The sequence below is a fragment of the Phalacrocorax aristotelis genome, chromosome 1 (assembly GCF_949628215.1).
Source record: "Phalacrocorax aristotelis chromosome 1, bGulAri2.1, whole genome shotgun sequence".
Classification (NCBI taxonomy): Eukaryota; Metazoa; Chordata; class Aves; order Suliformes; family Phalacrocoracidae; genus Phalacrocorax; species Phalacrocorax aristotelis.
Genome location: NC_134276.1, coordinates 113,887,373 through 113,913,197, shown reverse-complemented (window position 1 = coordinate 113,913,197; position 25,825 = coordinate 113,887,373). Strand labels below are relative to the sequence as shown.

At 36.9% G+C, this 25,825-nt stretch overlaps 1 protein-coding gene across 3 annotated transcripts in view; it reads left to right on the top strand.

Annotated features, from left to right (window-relative positions):
• Positions 1-25,825, top strand: part of GBE1 (1,4-alpha-glucan branching enzyme 1) — a 176,263-nt gene that overhangs the window by 113,572 nt on the left and 36,866 nt on the right. For all 3 annotated transcript variants that reach the window (XM_075102255.1, XM_075102234.1, XM_075102244.1), the window contains one exon: positions 96-267. In XM_075102255.1, the coding sequence (XP_074958356.1) occupies positions 96-267 (172 nt within the window). The remainder of the gene's footprint in view (positions 1-95; positions 268-25,825) is intronic.

Here is a 25,825-nt window from a genome sequence, read left to right as displayed (position 1 = left end):
CATCATATTTTTTTAAAAAAAAAAAAAAGGACACACTTGTAGTATACCAAAGGGTTTTCTTCACTTTTTGTTTGGTTTTTTTTGAACTGTTATAGGCACTTGTTGGTGATAAGACATTGGCATTTCGACTGATGGATGCAGAGATGTATACAAACATGAGTGTGCTCTCGCCTCTTACTCCGGTTATTGATCGTGGAATACAGCTTCATAAAATGATTCGTCTCATTACTCATGCACTTGGAGGAGATAGCTATCTGAACTTCATGGGTAAGTAATCTTAGGAACAAGTCTTTCATTTTCTCATCTACAGAATGCTTGGCAGGGAAATAAAATGATGTGACATCATCTTATATCAGCAGTATTCATCACAATGCTGAAGTTTGGAGCATAAATGCTTTTATAAAGATTTAGTACAAAAGGTAATGTGCATTGTTTTTCTGTCTGTAAGATGTATTACAAGACAAGAAAATAAAATCAATGTGGCTCCTAATTGTAGCAGAAATGACTTAAAAATGTGGTAAGTTCTAGTTCATGTTACTCTGATTTACAGCTCAGACTAGTACTTTAATTGTTGTTCTGCAAGTTATTCAGGTGGTGAGCCTTGCCTTGCGCAGCTGGGTTGTCTTTCATCTCTGTTCTTCTACTATCCTAAACTTTTTAGGGTAACAGTGAATTTACTAAAGATAACTCTGTGCTTATTTCAGTTATTAATTGTCAGGAAGTAATCTGGAATCAGTTGAATTGTATTTCATTGCTTCCTAGAGAAGAGCAGGGGCTTAATGAGGAAGGCAAGGACAAATCATAGAGACAGGAGGCACATCTTGCTATTGAAGCAGGGAAGCAAAAAGAGCTAGAAATACTTTTTTTGTCATAAGCTGTAAAAGACCACTCTTATATTGCTTCCTAAGTGCTCTTGCTACAAGAACACCCAATAGTTAATCTCAATTAATCATCAAGTTACAGTTCCATGTAGTCATCTTAAGTTGAATGTTGTTCTTAGTTTTATACAAAATGCTGAAGCTATTTATGCTTGATGCTCTTTACCATATCCACATTCTTTAATTTCTTTGAAAAATAATCCTCACTTTATAATAAAAGTTACAATTCTGTAATGTAGCGTAACAAGTTCTGTATAGCAGTTGTGGTAGTCTTATGGGGGGGAAAAAAGGCTGAAAGCACGGTGTAAAAACCACCTCGGCTTTCTGACAATGAAAATTATAGAAATTCTAGCTTAATATTACCTTCAACTTTTATTGTTAAATGTTTTGTATATGAAGTTAAAGGGGATTGTTGGCTATATATTGCCCTTCTTCCATGATAGTATATTTAAAAATATATTTTTCTAATTAAAAAACTGGAGAATAAGGCAATGGTGGCACTTGATTTAAGCACGTCTGTACTAATACATGTTCTCTTCCTTGGTATTACAAGAACCTTCAAAAATCTTGTTTGTGGGTGTTCTTAAAAAGAATTAAAGCAACTTCAGTACAGAACAAATCAATTCATTGTATGGTATACTAGTAAAACTATTGTTTCCAATAAAATGCAGAAAATTTTCCCAAGAGTGAAGAAGAGTTAATGAAATAAGTATTTATGAAGTGTGTATTCAGGCACCAAAATGTGCAAGGTGTGATGTGTGTGCTTCCTTTCAAACTAGCGATACTACAATAGTTAAGGAAACAGGTGTTTTAAGAAATACGCCACCTAAACTGCAGATGTCTCTGTCCCAGATTGACTTGGTAAGGTTAGAAAAATGATCAGTTATTCAATGTGGCATGTTAAATCCAGTGTGTCAATGCAGGTTGATTGAGCAATTAATATAGGGTATCCTTGAGCACTGTGGATGTTTCAGTAACTACATTATAGTTTGCTATATGTAAAAGGTGAAAAGATAGTAATAAAGGTTGGAAGAGAAAACATGCAAATTCCAAATGCTTGCAATCCGGTCCACGTAAGATGCATGTTGCAGCATGCTGTCTGGTTAAGCAAATACAGTGACAAATAATTTTTTTAACTTTCAGTTTTGAGCAAATGCCAAGGGTGAGGAAGAGAAGCCTCCTGTGGGATGGGGGGAAGAGTGGAAATCTTTCACAACACCTGGAGAAAGTCACTCCAGGTGCCTCTGTGCTTCCCATGGTCCTTCCATAAACGTCTCATACCTACTTTTTCTGAAAACAAAGACACAAAAGCAACACATTGGTTTCTCAATGCTTTGCTCACCTTAAGGAAAAACAAACTGCTTCTAAAAATGTTGTATTAGGAGAGGAAATCTGTGTCCTCAAATGCATCCTGGAATTTCTCCTTGAACAGCTGGAATAATATTTAGTTACACCTGTGTTGGAGTGTCAGTTGTACTCCATACGTGCAAGCAGATTCTTGTTGAGAGTAGTTGTGCCCCATAGAACACCGAACAATGGCTTTCTCCTGTCTTTCTCACTTTTCACACTGGACAGTTCTCTTTCCTTCTTTCAGGGATCTATGTGAAACCACTGCAAAAGTCGTGGAAGTTGGGGGGATCTCATCAACACTTACAAATATCTAAAGGGTAGGTGTCAAGAGGATGAGACTGGACTCTTCGCAGTGGTGCTCAGTGACAGGACAAGGGGCAGTGGGCACAAGCTGGAACACAGGAAGTTCCACCTCAATAGGAGAAAAAACTTCTTTCCTGTGCGGGTGCCAGAGCAGGGGCACAGGCTGCCCAGGGAGGGTGTGGAGTCTCCTTCCCTGGAGACATTCAAAACCCACCTGGACGCGTTCCTGTGCCCCCTGCTCTGGGTGTGCCTGCTCAAGCAGGGGGTTGGGCGAGATGATCTCCAGAGGTCCCTTCCAACCCCTGCCGTTCTGTGATTCTGTGGATGTTTAGTTTTCACTGAAGACTTATTTTCCTTATTTTGCTTATATCCCAGTATAGGCAATCAATGATGTATACAAATTTAAATGTGAACAGAAACACAAACCATTGGGAGCATTCTTTCCTCCAGACTGTATTTCAGTTTTCTGTGCAGCTTTGCAAGTAATCTCTAGGGCTTCATGTGCCCATCTGGCATGGAAGACTTAACCTAGAAAGGGAAAAACTCCATATGCTAGGCTGAAAATGAGCAGGAAAATGATAAACGTCCTGCTGTAGTAAATGAACACTCTGGAAGGCCAGTTTGTTTAATAGTAATAAAAAAGTAGCAATTGTTTTGAAACTTGTACTGTCTAGATCTTCTGCTTTCAAAGCAGGTAGGGAGCAACAATCCTAATGTAGCTGTAGCTTGTTCAACCCAACTTCTGATTTAGACAGAGATTTTAATACTGAGACTGGCCAGTACTGGTCAGATTATGTCATATGACTTAAGGAAATCATAAAGGTTACAAGTTTTCCTGCACGCTGCTTTAAGGGTTTCCTCCACCACAGCTAAGCTTCCACGAAGATGTTGACATAGATAGTACACATTTGATTGTCTGAACTTAAATGACACTTAGAGAAAGCCCCAAGCATTCACACTGTGTGCCTATATTAAATAGTGGAATAATTTTATTATTGGAAATCATAGGGAAAAAAAAACCCTATATTTGTACTCAAGTATTTTTGTCTGTAATTGTAGTGATATTGAAATTCAATATTCATCTAGTATTAACTTAATTAAAACCAGAAAATTGTGTGGAAAAATATTTTGAGACACAGATCTTTGCCCCCTCTAATATGAGGATTTAAAAACAAATCCAAAGTAAAAACACTGTATCTGACTAAAATTCTTTATTGTCAAAATAACCCCCTACAAAATAACTAAAAGGCCTAAGATCTGAGTCTACTTCCTCAACTGCTGAAAAAGGACTAAGAGAAGTTGTGAGATTTCTAAAATACTACAGGGATCTTCCAGTGTCACCTTGAAAATACAGCAACCACTGTTGTTACCCACTGGACAGTGTTCAACTTCAACGTAAAGACTCTCACATATGTCCTGAAAAGAATAGTTGAACTTAGCACAACAAAACTGCTCTGTCTGTACGTCCCTTCATTTTCCATCCGGTCCCTGAAAAAAAAAATGCAGATAACTGTGATTGTTCCTTTTCCTTAAATAATACTTTTCTTCCTCTTGCTCGTTGCCTGTGCCCTGTACTGTGGGAAACCCAGTGGGACGGGGAAAGAGCTGTGCCAGTTCTTCAGTGAATTTGGTTCCATGTTCTCTCCTTATCTTGCAAGATATATCCATTTATCTAGATTTAGGTAAGCACGGTAGCTGCTTTCTTGCCTAGAATATACATTAGATCCAGCCCAGGGGGCCTTAAATAGCATTTTAGGTCCTTGGAATCCTTCGTAGCACAAATATATACTGGTTTATGCCAACGTAGGGTCTTGCCTTTCAGCTTGCTAACAATCATATTCTTGCTTCCTTCTTCATTTTAAATTGGCTTCAACTCAAATCTGTTGATTTAAATGGAGATTAGATCATACATGAACCTCTAGCCCTATTTTTCATTACTTTTCTATAGTGGAAGAACTCTTAATTAGGACTCCAGAGACCAAGTCCCTCTCCCTACAAAACAACATATTTTTTTTTTTTAGTATAGAAGCTAGAAAATTATTTGCAGTAACGAGAACATTTTTTGCAGTCATGACCATCGACTAATGTGTTATCGTTTGGGTTGACATTTACCTCTGTTTCACTAATAACATCAAATCTATCTGTTAAAGCTTCCTTTTCCCACTTGTTAGTTCATTTACGCAGTAGTTTTTCGACTTGCTCTATGGTTAGGGGTTTTTTGGATGCACTAAAACAGTTCTCTCTCTAATGGCTTAGTACGATGAGACCTTGTTCTCTCTTTGTCCTTAAAAAAAAAATAAAATTACTATGCATCATCTATTGCTTTGAGTATTTTGGAGGAGAAATTTAGGGGGGCTTTTTCTCTGGTTGGTTGTGTGGGGTGGTTTTTGTTTGGTTTTGGTTGGGGGGGGTTGTTCTGGAATTTTTTTGTTTTGCAGGGTGTCTTGTTGGTTTGTTTTTTGTTGTTTTTTTTAACTGAAGGATTTTGTAACCTAATTATTTGAAAATATGTTGATAAACAAGAAAAGGAATGGTACAACACTTGTATCAGTAGCACCAATATCAGGGTGGAAAATGTGCATACAATTTGCTTTAAGAATTACAGATTTGAAATAAAAATGATACAACATAACTACAGTATAAATGGGAATGTTACTTAAAATGGAATCTGAAATACTTTTATTGCTGCCTACTCTAGATAAAAGGAAATTGTATTGGGAACAAGGATATTTAGCATAAACCTAAGGGAGTTGTCTTTTCTTAGACATGTTGCAAGCAGATCACTTTGAATTTTTACACTTTTTTCTTCTGTACATTTTCTTATGCTTATTATTCCTGTGCACTGGTTAGTGTGACTTTTTGTACCATGACCTAAAAAACTGGCCTTGCAAGAGCAAATGCTATTTAAACTAGCTCCCTTCAGTCAATTTCGTTTGATAAACAACCTTGAAGTGCTCAGTTAGTAAAGACTGTGGATTATAATACGTAGTTAGTAATCATCCTTCTTAATGTGCTTACCTAGTACACCTGGCAAATGTGCTTTCTGTGGTGCCAGTTCTACTAGGTGCTTTAATTTCATGGCAGTCTGACAGAAAAAAATCATCTTCATTTCAAGGTAGAAAACAAGAAGGGTGTAATGTGAAATCTTTCCTACAGTTTCGTATAGACTTCTTGTCCTAGAGTGATATATCATGTACAACTTTGTTCCATAGCGCCCTGTATGCACCCAGTCACAACTTGGGGCAGGCAGTGGCAGGGGGAAGAATCCAAATATATAGATTTATATATAGATTTGGCTTCATTCATTGCTTTGAGAACTTTTCTGGAACGTCTAGAGGTGCAGACTCTTGATATTTGCTGTTTGCTTAGATTTGATGGAAAGAAACTTCATTTCTACACTTGCTCAAAACACATTAGAGTGACTGGGAGAAGAGCAATTAAAGAGAGACTGTCTCATAATTTAGAACTAAACCACACATGAAAACTGATTTTCCTTCTGCCTCACCTTCTCTTCACAAGTAACAAGCAATAGGGCAAGAGGAAATGGCCTCAAGTTGCACCGGAAGAGGTTTAGGTTGCATATTAGGAAAAATTTCTTCCCCGAAAAGGTTGTTAAGCACTGGAACAGGGAAGTGGTTGAGTCAGCATCCCTGGAGGTATTTAAAAAATGTGTAGACGTGGTGCTTAGGGACATGGTGGACATGGCAGTGCTAGGTTAATGGTTGGACTTGATGATGTTAAAGGTCCTTTCCAACCTAAATGATTTTATGATTCGAATTATGTATGTCCGAATATGAGAAGTCTCTTGTGGGAGTTGTTTTTACTTCCTCCTTGAGAGGGTAGGCAAGAAAGCTCCATGCATGTGGGCATGTGATTTAAATACATACAATGGTTACAAGCAGCAGTCTGTACAGGTAATGGTGCGTCAGTGTCCACGCTGTGGCTTGTCAAGTCAGGTGCCTTGAAACATAAGCCTTCATAGTCTGCAGTATCCTCAGAACTGCTCAAGAATCAACAGTTGCTCCAACCGTGTTCATGCATTGAAATCCAGGTAGGGTTTTCCAGGATAGGAGAGAGAATCATCTAAATTGAAGTAGCTGTGGTGTGTGGTTCTCCTTTTTTTTTTTTTTTTTTTTAAAAGTAATGCTGATGCTTCTTAGTTTGTTCCTAAATCTTAAGTCTGCAAGGTAACATACACTCCAGTATTGTTAGTGTAGTGGATTTGTAGTAAATCAAGCCATTCTGACATTTTGTTTCAGTTACAAGGGGTGTGTGTGGGTTTTTATGGTTTGGGGTGTGGGGTTTTTTGGGTTTGTTGTTTTGTTGTGGTTTTTTTAAGAACGGATAGTTTTCTAGTTGTGTTTCTCTGTTACTGGTATAAAGAGATTTGATTTTTAAGCCTGAGTTATTTTGTGAACTACAGATTATTTTTTTTAATTCTGCTTAGTACCATCATTTAACCATGGTAATATTGTTATTGAGACTTCTGCTAAGTCTCAAGCTTTGTTCTTAAGACTCCATCTGTTGCTTTGCATCTTGTGTGATATGTACAGCTCACAGTTCAGACTTGTAACATCTTTTCTGTCACTATGTGTGAGTGCATACAGCCTGGTCTACTGGTAATAATAGTTTCTGTGATGAGAGGACTTGCTAAAGAATAATAAATGCAGTTGTAAAGTAAATATATTGAAGTTATATTAGAAAGAGTTCCATTTTCTGTTTGTATGATAGCCTTCAATTTTTCTTTATTGTTGTTTTAAAGAACAGTCACACTAATAGGCCACTATATATTATAACTTTTCACTTTCAGCACAGGTTTTTGAGAAATTTCTCTTTTCAGGTATTCAAAATTACAAGTTTTTATAAATTATGACAAATCATTTTTCACATCTTGATCTGCAACACTGCAGGGCATGGCTGTTACTCTGTCCTTTCATAATTGTTTCTTTTTTTTCCTCCATAGCTACAAAATATAGAAACTTTTCAGTAAACTATAATTATATTATATGTATAATTAAGCTTATACATATGACATTGATTAGTTATATTTAGCTGTCTTATGAAAAAAATACTCAATAGTTAAAGACTACATATTCTAACTAAATTATATTTTTAGAGTTTCTTCTCCCTGAATTCAAATAATTTTAAAATCAATAGGTTTGCCTCACTTTCAGAATCCTTTGCTTTTTTAATTCAGAATGTAAGAACTATAGCTAAAAGATCTGCCTTAAAAATGTATCTCAAATTTATTGGGAGTTGTGCATCTAAATACACATATTTGTACATAAGAAAGTGTTTTGATTATTCTTCAGTTGTTGTCCAAAATTAAGGTTTTTATAGAGAACAGAGTAGTCTTCCCTGTTAGTATGGAATTGTGATAATTTTTGTAGATTTGATAATATATTGATTTTTATATATGTATATAGAAAAAAGGTTTCTTGCTCAATTATTCATGAACTGTGTAAGCAATTAAGTGTAGTCATCTTACACTTTCTATGCTGTGGTTAACTTGGACCCAAACAAAACACTTTGAATTTCTTATGTCTATATAGTCTTTAAATGCATTAAAATGTTACACATTGATTCATGCTATGAACTCTTTGTTAACCATTAGGGCTTTAGAAGAGCCTTGGTGCTTGTAAGGTATGTAAAAACGCCTTTGTGTGATGATTTTGTTCACAATGCCTTTTCAGACAGAAAAATAATCTAGCTGGTTCCCTACTCTGAGTAGAGAGCGCTCTTGGGGGTAGTATGTGTTTTTCTTATGGTCATATGAAGACTTGGTCATTCACTGCATGTATTCAGAATGATAGATTGGCTATACTTACAGCTAACCTATAGACTCCTGCTTCTGACACTCTGGCCCCTTTCTTGGAAGACACGGTTCAAAACTTAATGGCAGAAAAAACCCCATATTTTCAGATTTTCATGTAAATATTAAGTTGATTTAAAGGTAAGACTGGAATCCAACATCTAGGTCTCCATTTGGATTACAAAAAAATAACCTGCCTTTCTGAGAGAGAGTAGGCTTGCTTGGTTGTTTGTTTTCATTCCCCACCCCCCCTCCTCGCTGTACCCTCTTCAGTAAATTTGTGTAATAAGGTGTAGTTTTCACACAGAACTTACCTTCTACCTTGTCATGAAGCACAGGAGCGGTGCTTATTTTCTAGTTTGTTTATTGTCATCACTAATGACACGCTTAGTGCAGGAGGCCACTCATTTCTTGGATGTCAGATGTCTACAGAACTGGTCTACCTGATAAAAACTAAATCTGTGTAAGGTCATCACTTGAAGAACTTTGTAAGTGCAGTGAAAAAGGGTAAGCGTGCCCCATTTAAACAGTGGTAGAAGTTGTTTGTGTTAAAGCTTTTGTCTTTTCTCTCCCTACTGTTCGCTGTACTTCATACAGTTTTGATGCCAATAGAATCATTTAGGTTGGAAAGGACCTTTAACATCATCAAGTCCAACCATTAACGTAACATTGCCAAGTCATCCACTAAACCATTGTAGTCCTTTGTAGTCCTCCTGAGTTGCCTGCCCCCTCTTCCAAAGGTCATAAACTGTCTTTCCCCCCACCACAAGTTGCAGCCAAAGCTCTCTGTTCAGCCAGGCTGGTCGTCTTCACTGCCGGCTCATTCTTCAGGACATGGAGACAGCCTATTCTTGTGCCTTCAAGATTTCCTCCTTGAAGAATGTCCAGCCTTCCTGGACATCTTTGCCTTTCAGAGCTGCTTTCCAAGGGACTCTGCCAACCAGTCTCCTAATCAGGCCAAAGTTTGCCCTCCAGAAGTACAAGGTGGCAGTTCTGCTGACCCCCCTCCTCACTTTTCTGAGAATTAAAAACTCTATCATTTCATGATCATTGTGCCCAAGACAGCCTCCAACCATCACATCACCCACAAGTCTTTCTCTGTTCACAAATAGGTCCAGCGGCATAATGAAAATTTATCACTGCTTGTTTGGTTTTAAGTTACTTATTTCTGAAACCCTCACTGCTGAAAAGAAGTTGCAGCACTCTCTCACCACAACCAGCTGTGTTTTACTTCTACTCTTTGCAGTCTGTCTGTACTCAGTAATCTGGAAGGGGCTCAGTAATTGCATGGCCGGGAATAAAATTGATCTATTTTATCCACAACCATCTACCAAAGAGCAAAAAATTTCTTCCTGATTATACTTTGTAGGCTGGCTTTTAAAGAGAGGAAGATGTGATACAAACTGCGTTTTTCTTTACATCCCAATCAAGTAATTTAGCAACACAAAACTGTAGTGAGCTAGTGTAAAAGCATGTGTAAGAATCTCTTCATCAGCAATCCTACCTTTGGCAACACGTTGTTCTTTCTCAGACTGGTTTCAGGCAATGCAGAGCCAAATAGAGTTAAACCCCACATTTTATTCAATAAGGAATTGTTGTTCTGAGACATGAATGAGCAGGTGATATTTTGTATTAGTAATGTCTGAATAATAGATCCTTAGGCATACATTCCAATTTGGATTTTAATGTGTGCAGTTGTGGTAATTTGAAATGAGTTCATCTCAGTAGTGTCATTAATTCCCCAAATCAATGTAGTTTAAACTGAAATAACACATTCTGTGATGACATTGGAATAAAAAAAAAAAGATGTCTTTATGAGTTCAAGAACTTGTTCTCACAAGTGCTGTTTATTAGCTCAAAAATCTGCCCATTGTTTTAATTTTCTGAAACCATCAATCCGATGCTTACTCAGAAATCTACTAGAATATGAATTTAGACATCACTGTAGTTGAATCTGCATTGATCTTCAAGGGGCAGGTTGTTTTCTATGCAAATTTTCATAAGCAGTAAATTCTGCAGAGTGAAGCATATTAAAACATCCTTTGTAAACGTTGATCTGTCAGATGTCTTTTTGAGATCTGCCGTTGGAAATTTCAAACTGTGCAGGCTTCAGATGTCACTAGAATTTATCGCTGCAACCATAGGCTACATGCTTTGATTTGGAGTACATTTCTGTTGTAATTTATTATAACCTAGTTGAGGATCACAAAAAGAAAGTCTGAAAGCGCTCTAACCCATTTGGTGTGCTTCCGTATGTCAAGAGATTTAACGGAAAAATGCTTGTATATAGTAGCAGACACAGAGAGGTGGCTATGTGTTGGTGCTGGAGGGAGGAAACGCAAGGCAGAATGCAGACCAGGAGAATGTGGGGATGGAGGAAGCACAAAATCAGGTTGGTATTGGCGTGGAGCTGCAGGCTCTATTAACCCAGGCCAGTCACTTTATCTTTCCTGTTAAAAAGACACAATCCGATACATAATTCAGAGTAAATTATTTCCATGAGTTCATGGAAATTGATAAAAATACAGTGAAAAGTAGGTACGTTAGTTTTACTTCAGAGTTAAGTGTTATGAGGTTAATCTTGTGTATAAATACAGAGCTGACTTTAGTAAGTCCTCAAGAAGGGAGAGGAGGAATTTATAGTGGAGTAAATTAGAAAGGGAGTTTAGTAAGAGGGTAAAATCAGTTTTGGCTGAACAGAAAATTAATTTTGTTATATTTATCGGTTGGGGTGTTTTTGCGCGAATAGAACACGTACCTTTTGAGATTAAATGTCTCATTGAATGTAAAAGACTGCTTTTTTTCTAAATGTATTACATAAAAGTGTAGGGCTGGAGATAAGTGACTTCACATCACAAAGAGAACAGGGGATTATTCACGAAGCCAAGAGTGGTAGCACAGTCTTTACAGCCAGAAGCCCACAACTTTTACTCAGTTGTGACAGTTATTTGGAACTTTTTGTGAAATTCAGAGCAGGTTCTGCAAGGAAATTATTTCCATTAAATATTTTCTTAACTAGCATTTTTTTAGAGATATTATTTAGAAGTAATGAAACAGCTCCCTTAAGCTCATGAGTTTTTTCATCAGGCTATTAATACAAAATAAAATACTGCAGGAAAGCCTGGATCATCTTGATGGTTGTATTGTAAGGCAGCTCTTTGCATAGCCTAAGCTCACAACCTTTGCCTTCATAATGAAGACAGATGGTCTAATTGCAAAATAATAATCATAATAATGTTTAAAAAAAAAAAGGAAGTCTAAAGGAAAATGTTAATCTGTTTTAATATGTAGTGTTGGATCAGCAGCATGCTTTTGACCATTTACTTTGTACTCCTTAAATCCGTGAAAAGTACAAACGCTGGGATTGTGACATGCACTTAAAATGCCTTTTTTATTTTTCCCTTGCTGTAGACTTCTGCATAGGTGTCTTGTGCATGTGTTCCCTCTAGACCTAGGGGAGTGTGTATATATGGCCTTTTAAAAACAAACAAACAAAAAACTTGGGTCAGGCTAAGCTTTTGTTCTTATGTTTGTTTATTTTTGTGATTTGTTATTTATTTTAGTTCATAATGGCCGCCACCATCTTAGAAAGTGACAAATTGTACATAATATTGCTTGAAGGGAAAAGTGCAGAAGTCTGAACTGGATGGTCTTCCATAACTTGGGTATTTTTATTTCATCTAAGCTAGCATAGTGAGAGTGCTAGCTATTTATAGGTGTCAAAACACTGTGTAAATGTATATTCTATTTTCAATAAGTCTTCATTTGTGATATTGTGCTTTTTTGCTCCTTGTGTTCTATTTAGCTGTACTTAGGCAGCTTCTATGCGGACCTTTATGAATATGTGAGTATTCTTTAAAAACACTCTATTTTTTCAGTATATTTTAAAATCCCATCTAGCTTTTCATTTCTTTCCTAATAATTCAATCTTTCTGTTTTTCTTTTGGAGGAAAAAGAAGTATACCCTAGAAAATACTACTGAAAATATTCTGTATGGTCATAGTATGTTTGAAATACTAGGTTACCTTGTTTCTAAATTTGCTTTTTATCACAATGTGGGCCTTACATGTGCTCTCTGATCTTAATACGTGTTGTACTTGCAAGCATCTTGGTGCTAAAGCACTGATCAAAGAAGTAAAGATGATCTAGAACAAAGTAATGGAGGTGCTATTTGGGGTAATTCTTATTCCTGCCCGTAGCTGCTTTTCAAAGGGTTAATTGGAAGTTTAGCGAGACCAAACTCCTCTGAAGTGTGTGTTTTTTGTTTTAAGTTGCATTTTATTTCTGGTTTTGCATTGAAGGTTCCTACTCCCCTCCCCCTGATTTAATCCTCAGTTTTAGAAGCTATGCTATAAGCTGTGCTGTGCCTTTTTATGACACATTTAATATGGGTATTCAAAGCCCATAAGTTCATAAGTATGCCAGAACATTGACATGTTCATTTCAGTAGATGTAAAGAGAACTTGCTTGATTTGTGCAGACTTCTCCAATATGTGAAATTTGTTGTTCTGGTTGTGGGGAGGGGGAGAAGAAAAATCAATAATGCTATACTCTTGTTATGGTGCTGGCTGTGAATAGTCTTAGAAATATAGTAAACTATTTATTGATATCCCGCTTTCCTACTTATGGGAAGGAAGGGGGTGTCTCGATTAAAAAATATGAAGCAGGGAGTCTCTTAATATGAAAATTCCTTTTTCATATTTACTAGTTGCATTTATATTTGTAAGCCAGAGAGACTGTATTTTTAACTTTTCATTTCCTATGTGGAATGCTATTGTTTGGTTTATACACGGTACACAAGAACACAGGACTAAATCCATTGCTTGTCTCTGAAAATTTAAATACGGGGAGAGGCCAGTAGAAATAAATAAAATTTATCATAATAAAGGAGCTGTCTACATGTTATATTCTCTTCGTAATTTTTTGGTTCATGGTGTTTTCTGTCTTATTAATATGTTGAAAATACTAAGAGAGACCAGGCACTCATGAACAAGTGACAGAAAACAGTGTGATGTGTGACTGAAGGGCTTATGTTCCACTCCTCCTTAGCGCCTAACTGTAAATATGGAAATGCTTGTGCTAGAAGCATATCTAACAAGGAATATGTGTTGAGAAAAGCCTGTAGAAAGCAGTAGTGAGTATATTGGCTTTAGAAGTTGTAGCATATCTTTCTTTCTGTAAGATTGTTTTTTTTTTTTTATCTCCCTGTTTATAAAGGGATGATGTGAGCCGTATCTGAGATACCAAGAGGCTAGACTCAGGGGCATAAGAAGTTTTTACTAGTCTTGTGCTACATCCGTGTCTTTCTGTTCCTCCCTCCCACCGTTGCCATGCAGTATCAGGCTTTTCAAAGGATATGTTGTTTTCTGACAATAAAATGTTCTCTTAAAGATCTAAATAAGAAAACAAGTAGTGAAATAAGCTACCAGCATAGTGTGGCTGTGTAAAAGAATGAAATGGAACAAAAAAGAATGAGTAATGGCATTGGCAAATAATTTTTTTTTTGCAGATAAGGGTGCAATTTTATTTGGTTTAGAGGATTGTTTTCCTTTTTTTGAAGATGATGATGATCCATGCAAAGCATTTATAACTTCAGCAAGTTTATTTTTTATTTTTTTAAATAAAAAAAAACAACAAAGGAATGAAAAATCATTAATGAGAAATATTTCATATATCCAATTCAAAATGTTTTTGTGCAAGTAATCTCTAATGGTTTCTTGTCTCTGTTTTGTGTTTTGCTTTTGTCACTTTGAATTTCCATACAGCTTTGCTGGAGGGGGAGAGGAGAAATCATCTTAGTGTTTGTACGTATTAGTCTTTCCTCTAACAGTTGTAACACAACACTTTTCTGACATGGAAGTGGACATTTTTTTTTTTCCCAGAAATCAAAGTTTACTGCTTTGTTTTTGCTTTGACAAAGAATTTTTGTCTTAAAGGCGCAAAAACCATTATGTGCCTCCTAATATGGTTGCAACACATTTTCACCTAAGACAGCTGTATCACTTCTTTGTGCAATGACAGCATGAAGTACAGTACTTTGAATACATATATATTGCAATGAAAGGGAATGCTATTTTTGGAAACAATATTTTAAAATAAAATAATTAACAAATACACATACAAAGTAAATTCTAGCAATTACATGAAACCTTGTGGTAGGGAAAGAAGCACTTCATGTTTAAAATACTATTCTAGTTAAATATTGCTCAAGGGAAAAAAGTTGGAGGTGGCTACTTAGATGAGACTGCTTATATAATAATGTACAGCTAGTTCAGAAGTATTTGTTTCAAAACCTGAAAAAAAAATTTAAATTTTACAATGTTTTAAGCAGCCATAAAGTAATCTAGAAATTCTGCTCCAATTCTCATTTATCAGTGTAAATTTATTTTGTATCTATTAACTTGGTGTTACAAGGAGAACCTAAAATGATTAGTTAGTTATGTCTTGAAAGTCTCCAGGCTCTGTTATGCCTTCAGCTGATTCAGATCTTAGGGCTAATTTAAATGTGTTTCAAGTGTAAGATTAATACTGTCATGTTTACATCTGTGTATATAGCAAATTGTTGAAAACCAAACCCACAAACATATTTCCAGTGTATTAATTATACTGGTGGATTAATACATCCCAATGGAGGTCAGTAACAAGCGGTGTCCCTCGGGAGTCTCTACTGGGACCAGAGCCATTTAATGTCTTTATTAATGGTGTAGACAATGGGATTGAGCGCAGCCTCAACAAGTTTGCAGATGACACTAAGCTGAGTGGTGCAGCTGATTTGCTTGAGGGAAGGTTTGCCATCCAGGGGGACATTGGCAGGCTTGAGGAGTGGGCCCATGTGAACCTCATGAGATTCAGCAATGACAAGTGCAAGGTCCTGCACCTGTGCTGGGGCAGCCTCCACTGTCAGTACAGGCTGGGGGATGAAGGGGTTGAGAAGGACCGTGGGGACGCTGGTGGATGAAAAATGAGACATGAACGGGCAATGTACGCTCACAGCCCAGAAAGCCAACGGTATCCTGGGCTGCATCAAAAGAAATGTGGCCAGCAGGTCAAGGGAGGTGATTCCCCCTACCTACTCCACTCTGGTGAGAGCCCGCATGGAGTAGGGCATCTAGCTCTGGGCTCTCCAGCACAAGACAGACATGGACCTGTTGGAGCGGGTCCAGAGGAGGGCCACGCAGATGATCCGAGGGCTGGAGCACCTCTCCTGTGAGGAAAGGCTGAGAGAGTTGGGGTTGTTCAGCCTGGAGAAGAGAAGGCTGCGGTGAGACCTTATTGCGGCCTTCCAGTATGTAAAGGAGGCTTATGAGGAAGATGGGGACAGGCTTTTTAGTAATGTCTGTTGTGCTAGGACAAGGGGTGATGGTTTTAAACTAAAGGAGGGTAGATTCAGACTAGGTCTAAAAGGAGAAATTTTTTACAATGAGGGTGGTAAAACACTGGCACAGGTTGCCCAGAGAGGTAGTGGATACCCCATCCCTGGAAGTGTTTAAGGCCAGGTTGGACGGGGCTCAGAGCAACCTGATCTAGTGGTAGATGTCCCTGCTCACTGCAGGGGGATTGGACTAGATGACTTTTAAAGGTCCCTTCCAACCCAAACCACTCTATGATTCTATGATCTTATTTAAGCTTGTTCTCTTACTATTGCAAGATTTTTGTTTTTTCCTTTCTGTCTTCCCATATGCAAACAAAAATATGATGAAGGCCTCACTGGAAAATTGTTCTATAATGTTACAGATTTTGGAGAGTATTGCTACTTGTAGTGAAGGTGCCATCAGTACCAATTCTCTAAGTCTTCTTTTTATCTGAGAAGCAATGTTTTCTTCCGCTTCCAAAGGTATTGCCTGCTGAGCAATTGGCTGATGGGCTTTATCTAACCCTGTTAAATCGTTTTTCTATTTTTTCTTTTCCTGTATTTTTTTTTTTCATTTCACCCATTTCTCAATTGTATTGACACTGGTTTAATGTAAAGGTGAGTCGAGACTATCTTTAAATGACACTTCTAATTCTACCCCATCCATTCATCAGGATACTTGTAACGCTCTGCTGCAGCCTTCGCAGTAGTTGCATTCTCCACGTGCACACCCATGCTGGCAGCACCATCTTCAGTTACTCCAACAGGCTTCATAAAGTTGCTAACTCTATTCTGTGCAGAACAAGTAATTCAGGTTTTTATTTCATAGTCTGAAAGCGTGACATCAGAAGTTCTTCGTGTCTGATGTAATTATTTGTAGATTAGTGTTACAAGATAATGCTCTTCAGAGACTAGTTCTTAATTACAGCCTTTCTTTATGCTATTCTGCTATTTTAAACAGTCATAAAAGTATTTTAATAATATGGAAGCATGTTGCTATTATATTTTAACTTTTCCTTTTTTTTTTAAATACTATGATGTGAATAAAGATTGTTTGAGGATCAGGTTTAAGATGCTTCAAAATCAAGTTTTGTAACACTTCCATCCATCTAAAACATTTGTATGCATAATGTCCATGTGAAGCAATTGCAAATCTATACTAAACTTTTTAGGAGCTGATATAGTTAGCATTCCAGGACTAAGTAGTTTTGTGGAAGCAGCACATCTCAGTGATTCTAAATTAACTATAATTTTTAACATCATGGAGGTACAGTCACCCTCTCTCTGACAGATACATTATATCTTGCAAAAAGTTCAGAATAACACTTTGAAAACTGTGTGAGTCTTGGTCCCTATTCCATTGAGAGGGAGAGAGAACACCAGGTCAATTGCTACCTTGAACAGGTCAGAACTACATCATTGGAGGTTTTTGCTCATTAATATGTACCTTTTATGCACCTTCATTAGTAGACCTCATTTACAAGTAGGCAAGGCATTTCAGTTTGCACCATACCTTTCTGTTCCATGACTGAACCGTCAACTTAGTTCAATGTACTAACTAGTCATAAGTACAAGTCATAAGTAGTTCAGTCAATCATCAGTTAGACAGATGTGACTATTCTTAAAACCTGCCCTTTTTGTAGCATGGCACAGTTACCGGAGACCCTGATTACTGATCTCTAACTTGTCTTTCTGGAAAAAAAAAAAACAAAAAACAAAAAAACCAAACTTGCAAGCTTAGACATCCGTTTCCATGTAGAGGGGGAGAGAGAAAAAAAAAGCAAACAAAAACACCAAAGCCAAACAACCCCAATAATACAAATAATCTTGCTTTAGGCATCCTCGTTATGATTGACAGTAATGAGCAGAGAACTTGCAACAGATTATGCTGTCATCATACCACTGTTATGCTAGCACATTGGAAATATGCTAAAACTAATAACCATCACTTAGAAAAAATGCTTTCAGGTGTCTGGTTATAGCCTTAAATAAAGCAGTCACCTTCTTTCATTTCTTATATAAGAGTATCTTAAAAAAAAAAAAAGACAACCAAAAAAATCTCCCACAAAACAAACGAAACACTACACAAACAAAAATCCTACAGATAACAATGAATAAGTTGAAAGAGAGAAAAAAGAGTCTGAAACAATGAATACACAAAATAGGTAAATTGATGGGGGACATTCTTCTGATATCTACACTAATTATGTTTATACCAACATAAATATTTATGAAACACTGAGGATACTGCTTTTGAAACATGCTCTACAAAGCAGCAGTTTCGTTCTTTGGAATATCAGTATATTTCAAAGCTAGTTTTCTTGCCAAATTAAGACGAAAAGTCAAATTTTTGTGAGATGAAAAATCAGGAAATTATTTCCGCTTGATAGAATTTAAACTCTTTATAGTACTGTTTTCATCTAATTATTTACTAGAAAGCAAAAAGAAAATGAATCAGAACACACATGTGCTGTTTAATCTGGCATAGTGCAAATGAGAATTTGAAACTCTCAAGGCTTCCCCTTTCCTCCTCAGGTTGCTCAAAATACTTATATTTCCACTAGGAGGTTTTGGCAGGCTTGTATCTCCCTAGCCTAAATAGTCAGTTAGTTTTGACTTCGGTTAGTGTCATTCTTCTTTAACCACTTAAATCTGTTGTCTGATTAATGAAAATACCTATCTGAACTGCTGCTAGATGTTCTTTTTGAAAAAAAAACCACCATATTTTAGCTTCAGTTATTAGATAAAAATTCTTTCTAAAACCCCAGCAAATCATACTGAAATAGTGTTGGTTTGAGAGGAAATGCCAAAAAAGTAACGCATTATACTGTGATGTGTTCTGATTTGGGGTTGGTGGTTTTGCTTTGTCTTTAAATAGAGCTAGAAAACACTGAACCAACATTTGTGTTAGCAACTAGGCAGGCCTTGTCACTATTTTCCAAGATATCTTACGCAGAGTTACTGTGCTGTTCAGTGCTTGAAGTGGGACTATGGGCCACAAATGAGAGCAGCATCACTCTTCTTGCAGTGGAATGTTGCAATTTTGTGGATCAACAGCTATGCTTGGAGGACTTGCAGCAGTTTCTACTGATCACTGAAGGCAGTTCAAGTGGGTAGGCTGGACTTGTGCGGGGTTACTTCTCTCCCTGCAAGGCAGCATGGGGCAGCTGATGAGCAATATCTTAAAGCTGTAGGAGGCAGTAGCTGCTAGCTCAGAGCTTCAACTGAATTTTTGCCTCTCGACCCCTGTGACAGGCAGGGTAGTCCAATCTCAGCTAGCTCTAAACTCAGCCAGGGCCTTTACCACTCCTGTTGCAGCATCTTGGCTTTCTTTATAAACATGGTTTTCCAGCTTCTGCTGGGTGTGACTCACCCTTACTTTCTCCCTTCTTCAAACTCTGCTTTGGGTTAAATAACTTCAGTGACACAAACTAGCCATCAGCTGGTAAACTCAGGCATGCATAGCCGGGATATATTTTAGGCCCTATTACCTGTTACAGCTCATGTAGCATATTGCTGTCTGAAAACAGTTTAGTAAGAGCATTTGAAAGTGGCAGTATGAGGCATTCAGTTTTACTTGTTGCCCACACTTGGAGTCCTTTGTCTACACTTGTAATTTCTTTCATGCATCTTCTATCTCATGTATCACATTTACTTCAATAACTGTATAGGAAAGCAGAATGATAACTGACATGTCTTACCTCAGGATTGTTTTAAACCATTAGCAAAGCATATGACTGTCAAAATGTGGATTCTGTATTTATATTTTCCCCAGCATGTTTGAATTTTACAGGTGGCTAATATTTCATTCATCCCATAGCAGTAACTCTGAAGCAAAGGGGACAGTTGTCCAGTCTTTTTCAGTGCCAGTAGCTGGCATTTATTTTCATCTGCTGTGTATTTAAAAAAAAAATCCAAACCACAAACAAACAAAAAAAACAACCAACAAAAAACAAACCTGATCTAACCTTAAATCCTCATCACATGGTATTATTATTAGCATCAGCCTTGTACATTCTTTTGCTGAGAGGTAGAAGTGTAGCTGCAGAAGGAAGATGCACCATGCTGAACAGTAGGAATGCTGGATTTTGCCAGGGCTATGCTTTTTTTCAAATCAGCTCAGTAAGGCAAGTCTATTGCTTGAAATGAATAAATGAATTATTTTGAGAGAATTCTGTAAAAGGAAACCCTTCTCCTTTTGGAAGGCTTTCTGTATTCTGAAACATTGCTAATAAGCAATTCTGGGTCATAACATTTGCCGTTCTTCAGAATGGGTTTGGATTTACTAGCCAAGCGCTACACGCGTTATGTTGGAGTGGTGTTGTCAAATTCCATATCAATTAAAATGCTGAAATGAACACTTTGAAAATATGGCTGTATCTTTCTGATCTGTATTTTCTAAACAGTATATAATTGGAAGAAATGATTATGTTCAAAAACTTTTTTGACATATGATGCCATAATGTTTAATTGCTGAGTCAGGAACCTGCAAGGATTTTAATGTAACACATTTGATAAGAAACTTTTTACATTACTTATTTTGGAATAATTTTACTGGTTTTTTTCACTTCAGTGTGGTGAAATTCTGCTAACAATAAGATTTTCTGCGTGCGAATGTTATAAGTTTATATCGCATTTTGTACTTCTATTTCTATAAACTTTTATTTTGAGATTAGGATATTGACTTTTACTTTCCAAGCTAGTTTCTGGTGTCTTGTGGTGGTTTGGTGGTTACTTTTTTGTGGGTTCTGTTTGTTTTGGTTTTGGTTTTGTTTGGTGGTTTTTGGTTTGGGTTGGGGTTTTTTTTTGTTTGGCTTTGTTTTCTGGTCCAAGGACTCAGAAAGTCTTTGAGCTTTACAACTTATCTCAGAGACTAAACTATGTGCAGATCTAACTGTATAGGAGTTGCATTCATTCACAACAGATCAGTTAATTATACATTAATCAGAACTGAGCTGGGTGGTAAAACCTTGGGCTATTTAAGCATAGACAATTCATATGGCAGTCAGCATGCCATGATGATATGTGCTGGTATCTATCACAAATATGTTAGACTGCTTTTACTCTTTCTTCAGTAATTTTGCACAGCTTTCTCATTTGGTCCGTATATCAGACCAAAGTGTAATGCTGGGACATGGGATATGATACATGTCTGAAAGACCTGCTAAGGACCATGCTCACAAACAGGCTTCTCTGACTCCAGGGTAACTTTATAAGTGAAGCAGGTCTTTGTAGGAATAGATAACAGTGAACGGCAATCAGAGAATACAAATAAGCTCCTCAATTAAGGGCTGACACCACACTGCTGCCTCGTGTTTGAAGTGCAAGCCATGTTTTCAGTTTGGCTACCCTCATGTAAATCTAGAAAACATGCATTTGAAAATATCAATGATCATCTACCAATATGAAGTACTATTGCATATGTATTTTCACTTGCAAGGTCGAGGGGTGAGTAGGGAGGCAGCACGTACAAAACGTTGGTGAGTGCACTGCTGAAGAACGCGTGGGTAGGGTAGTCACCATTGCAGTGGAGACCTCTACAGAGAGGATGTTACAAACTGGAAATGTTCCAGAACAGGGCTAGCTCACATGCAATGCACCTAGCTCTGTAGTTGTTTTTCTGATTGATTTTACCTGTTTTCTGTTTGTTCCAACTAATTCCTAAGCAAACATCCTTGCTTATCTAAAGTAGAGCTCAAGTTAGATACTAGTTACACCTAAGATTTCCACGGTGGTGTAGAATTGTGTTCAGAAACAAATAGACCGTTTGATTACATATTAATGCAAATTCATACTATATATTTTTAATTTTATATATTTTTATATATATTTGCATATGCGTAAGCTCACAATGGTGAGACATTACAGGAATAGGTTGCTTTGAAACAGTGCCAAGTCCTGCAAACAGAATATTGCTTGTACCTTCAAAATTCACAAATTACTTGTGTAACATTCTGCATACAAATGAATTCATTTTCTTAATTACATTGAAACATATCTGGCATGTCAACGTAAAAATATTTTTGATTGTTTTTTGAATTTTTACATCAGAGGAGTCTAACATTGTCAGCCACAGCCTCGAGGCTGAGCACAGCAGAGGTACGTCTCTGGGCTCTTTTAAGAACTGTTCCACAGTGCCCAGGCACCACTCGTTTCAGCTGCTGTACTGGCTGATTCGTGTTTTCCACCTCTGTCAGCAAAAGACTGTGTAGCTAGCAGTATGATGCTGTGCCTTTTCAAAGACTTTACAAATAACCACAGAATTTGTTTTTTTAAAATACCTCTGAAAGCAATGGCAAATAAGAGTTGTTTAAAATTGTGAAGGTCTTGTGAAGATGGTTTTAAAACAACTGTTTTTAGGAAGTTTATAAATACATTCTCAGCATGGTGGAGTTGCATCAGCCTCAGGTGGAGAGCAGGAGGCAGCTGGCAGAAGGAAGCTTTAATGTAGGCTCAAAGCAGCGATACGTGATTCTAGGAGGAATCTCGGGAATGTACTTCTTTGAGGACATTAGATAAGATGATGTTCAGACATTAGGTAACATGATGTTCAGAGCTGCAACCAGAAATAGTCTCTGACGGCTCATTTGCCTGTTTCCGGAAAGCAAGACTTTGTATTACTTTTTTCTTCTTTTGCATAAGGTTGACCAGCCTGATCTGTGGGCAGTGGAACAAGTTCCCAATCAGTCCCTGTCTGCCTTTTTGTTTCCTTGCTGCATCAATTATCTAGATATAAATTCTCTAGATACAAATATTTGTAGTGTGGACTATGATGTATATAATAGGAAGGAGGTGATTTCCCAGAGCAGATGATACGGCAGTTGCAGGTGGACTCTGTGTGCATTTGGGTAGTGTCTAAAGACAAGAGAGCTGACATTCTCTGTGCATTTTTTTACCTTTCTGAGGACTGCATGACTAGGCCTTCTGCAATCAGGCTAGTAGGGATAAGGTGGGTGTCCATGCATATGCAAAAACCCTAATTTACAGTGAAGATTACTAAGTATCTTTTGGGGCATGACTTCTGCCTTGTGCAAGCATAGTTTGCTACTTCCCTGTCTTTCCCCAACTCCAGATAAGACCGTTTAATTTAAACACTGTCATTCTGATGCTCTGCTCTGTCTTTCACTATTGCACACTTCTCCATCCTGATATCTCTTTTCCTTCAGATGAGTTCACCATAACTTGCATGGCTTCTCACAATCCACCTTCTGTTTTATCTATTGAGTTTTACTCTAGACAGTACTGTGAGCAGTTTTGGCTGTTTTCCTTCTTTTTTTTTTTTTTTAACAGTCTTCACTGAGCTCCTTTTTCACAAAATGCCTACTTTTTTGACTATAACCACCTTGATAAAATGATAGGTTGCCAGTTCTATGGAACAAGACTTCTATTTTTTCCTTTCTGGTGTGTTTTTTTTCTTTTTGGTTCTTTTTTAGGATTTTTGGTTGGTTGGTTTTTTACTTAGGAGCTGCTTTTTTCATCAGTCCAAACTTTCATTTCAATTTTCTTATTTTGTGCTGTTAACAAACACGTACTTATTTAATTTTAACTAGATTTGTTGCTACGGTAAGAACAGCATATTACTGAATAACTTAAACTTTCATTGTTGATTTACATCACATGGAAACCTTTAGCTTTCCTATGTATCAAATACTATTCAAGTGGTCTCTTTCTTTGGTTTACATTTTCTTTCTCATTCACTAATATAATCCTTTATATACTCTTTCAAAATCAGAGGATTAAGTTCTGGACTTATTGACACCGGCAAGAGAACGGCTATTTATTTAATATATTCTGGGAAAAGTTTTGCCATCTTTGTGTGACCTCTTTCTGTTCCAGTCTGGTCCTTGATTCACTTTAAGCCCACTAGCCTGTCAGTTGTGGTACCAGTCAATACCCAGCAGTACACCACACTGAAAGACTTAGCTGGAACTTCTTTGTCCACATCTTCTGTTCAGGAAAGTTTCTTGTCATAGGATTCGTATGGTTTTGTTGGGTTTTGTTGTTTTGGTTTGGTTTGGGTTTTAAACCTTTGTAATGTGTTGTGGAATATTTCTGTTCCTAAGTATTTTAGTGAACTCTTGGAAGTGGCTAACGAAATAATGTATATTGTGCGTGTGCACATAGAGCATAGTGGAAATGTCACAGTGTCCGAGTCAGTCTCTTGTTTTTGCCAATGTGCAGTTAATAGGATACAGCAAGATGGAAATTGTTTTAGTGTAACAGCAACACAAACATTTACATTGTTACTCAGTTTATTAAATACTCTGTGTGAGCATGGAGTAAATTTTAAGTCTGAAATATATTATTCTCTTCTGGGGGAGGGGTGCTGAAATGTAAACCTTGAGGACTGGAAGTCCCTAAGAGTAAATTAGTAAAATAACCGTCCTCTCAGGGTTCCTTCTAGTCTAGATGAGTTCTCGTAGTCCGTTGAACTACATAAAATCTTGAGCTCTGCTAAAGCATTCAATGGAAAACGTGAATAAGCCCCTAGGAATGAAATACTATTATCAGTGGCACCACTAATATTTCATTGAATACTTTTGATGGAATACACCAAGTAAGTACACAAAAGAAGTATGTATTCCAGATAGATATTTTTTCTGTGTAAATATAAGTCTACTAAATACAAACATGCTGGTATAACCATCATGTGCTCTGTTTCTGCTGAAAAGTAAAGTAAATCATACTAGCAATGCCGTGGTCTGTCCGCTATGCTCGTGCCTGGCTGCTCCTCTATGTAAGCAAGCTCCTCAGCCATCCAGCCTTTCCTAATACAGGTTTACAGAATTGGTGCTTCTGAGTAGAATTGCTTATTTTCTTGTTACTTGGTTTGTTTTTTTTCTGTAATTGATCTGACAAAAGGGAGGTATAGGTTTGAAATATGAGAACTAAACAATTGTATTTGGTATGATTGGAACTTTCATTGGAACAATTGGAAAATTACCTTTAAGAACTTGGAACTGTTGTATCAACAATATAAAATTGTACAGATGATAAGTCCAACATTTTAACATCAGTAGGAAATGAATGAAGACGGACCAACCTTGATAGGAAGGGGGAATGGAAAATAAGCAAGCCATTTATTGGTATACCAAAACCCAGAAAATAGATATAATTTTAGACATTTTTTGAAGAGGGGACAGAACTGTGCTTAAATGTTACCAAAATTTAATTTTTTTTTTAAAGCTTTAAAATTTAAAGTGACTTAACATGTCTATTATAAGCATCTACCAAGGACCCCAATGCATTTATAGTTCTCATTCATTTTTTCAAGATACTTGCAGAGAAAAAAGACTAAAAAAGTAAGAATACAAAGGAATAGTTACAGTTTAAGCTTTTCCATAGGACTTAAATGTACCTTCAGTGCACCCTACTGCACTGAGGGAGGGTCAGTTTCCCCATATGACTTGATCCTGCTTTAGTGCATCAGATTAGAGATTACAGATGCAGCATCCCTTTGAAAAGTAATTGTACAGATTAATTGTATTTCTCTAGGCTTGGCTAATTGTGTACCAAGCAATAGCATAATGTGATTTAAAATGGCCAGTATATTAAAATAGGAAAATCAGACTACTGGACCTTTTAACAGTAGTATAAAATTAATAGAGTATCTTCCAAGAGCACAGACTTTGTAACCATTTGTCAGCTTCTCTAAAAAGAAATAGTAAATTATGAAGCTTCTAGAATTTAAACAATGTGTCTGATATCAGAATATTTGCTTTCCTGGATGATTTGTTTGTATTAAGCTGTGCCTGTTTGCCTTAATGACTGAGTGAATAATAAGGCTGATCTGTTTGCTCTGACAAGAAGGCATTTATTGCAAGTGATGTGTACTACCAAGGAGAAGAAAAGGTCAGTAGCCAGTAAATGCCCTTTCTAAAAAAAATATAAAAAGTAATAGAATACTTAGCATGGTGAATATAACTTTAAAGTTAACATTTTCCTGCTGAGCAATGTTGTACAATTTTTTGTTGCCAAAAGCTTTGGTACATGTCATGAATACTGTGTTTATATACACACGGTTTTCATGGGTTTGTAATTTTCTTTTATGGTGTACTTTATTCTTTCCAGTTTGAAAATCTACATTTTCATTTTTTAGGAGGTAAGAATAGAAACCAATTTCCAGAGTTC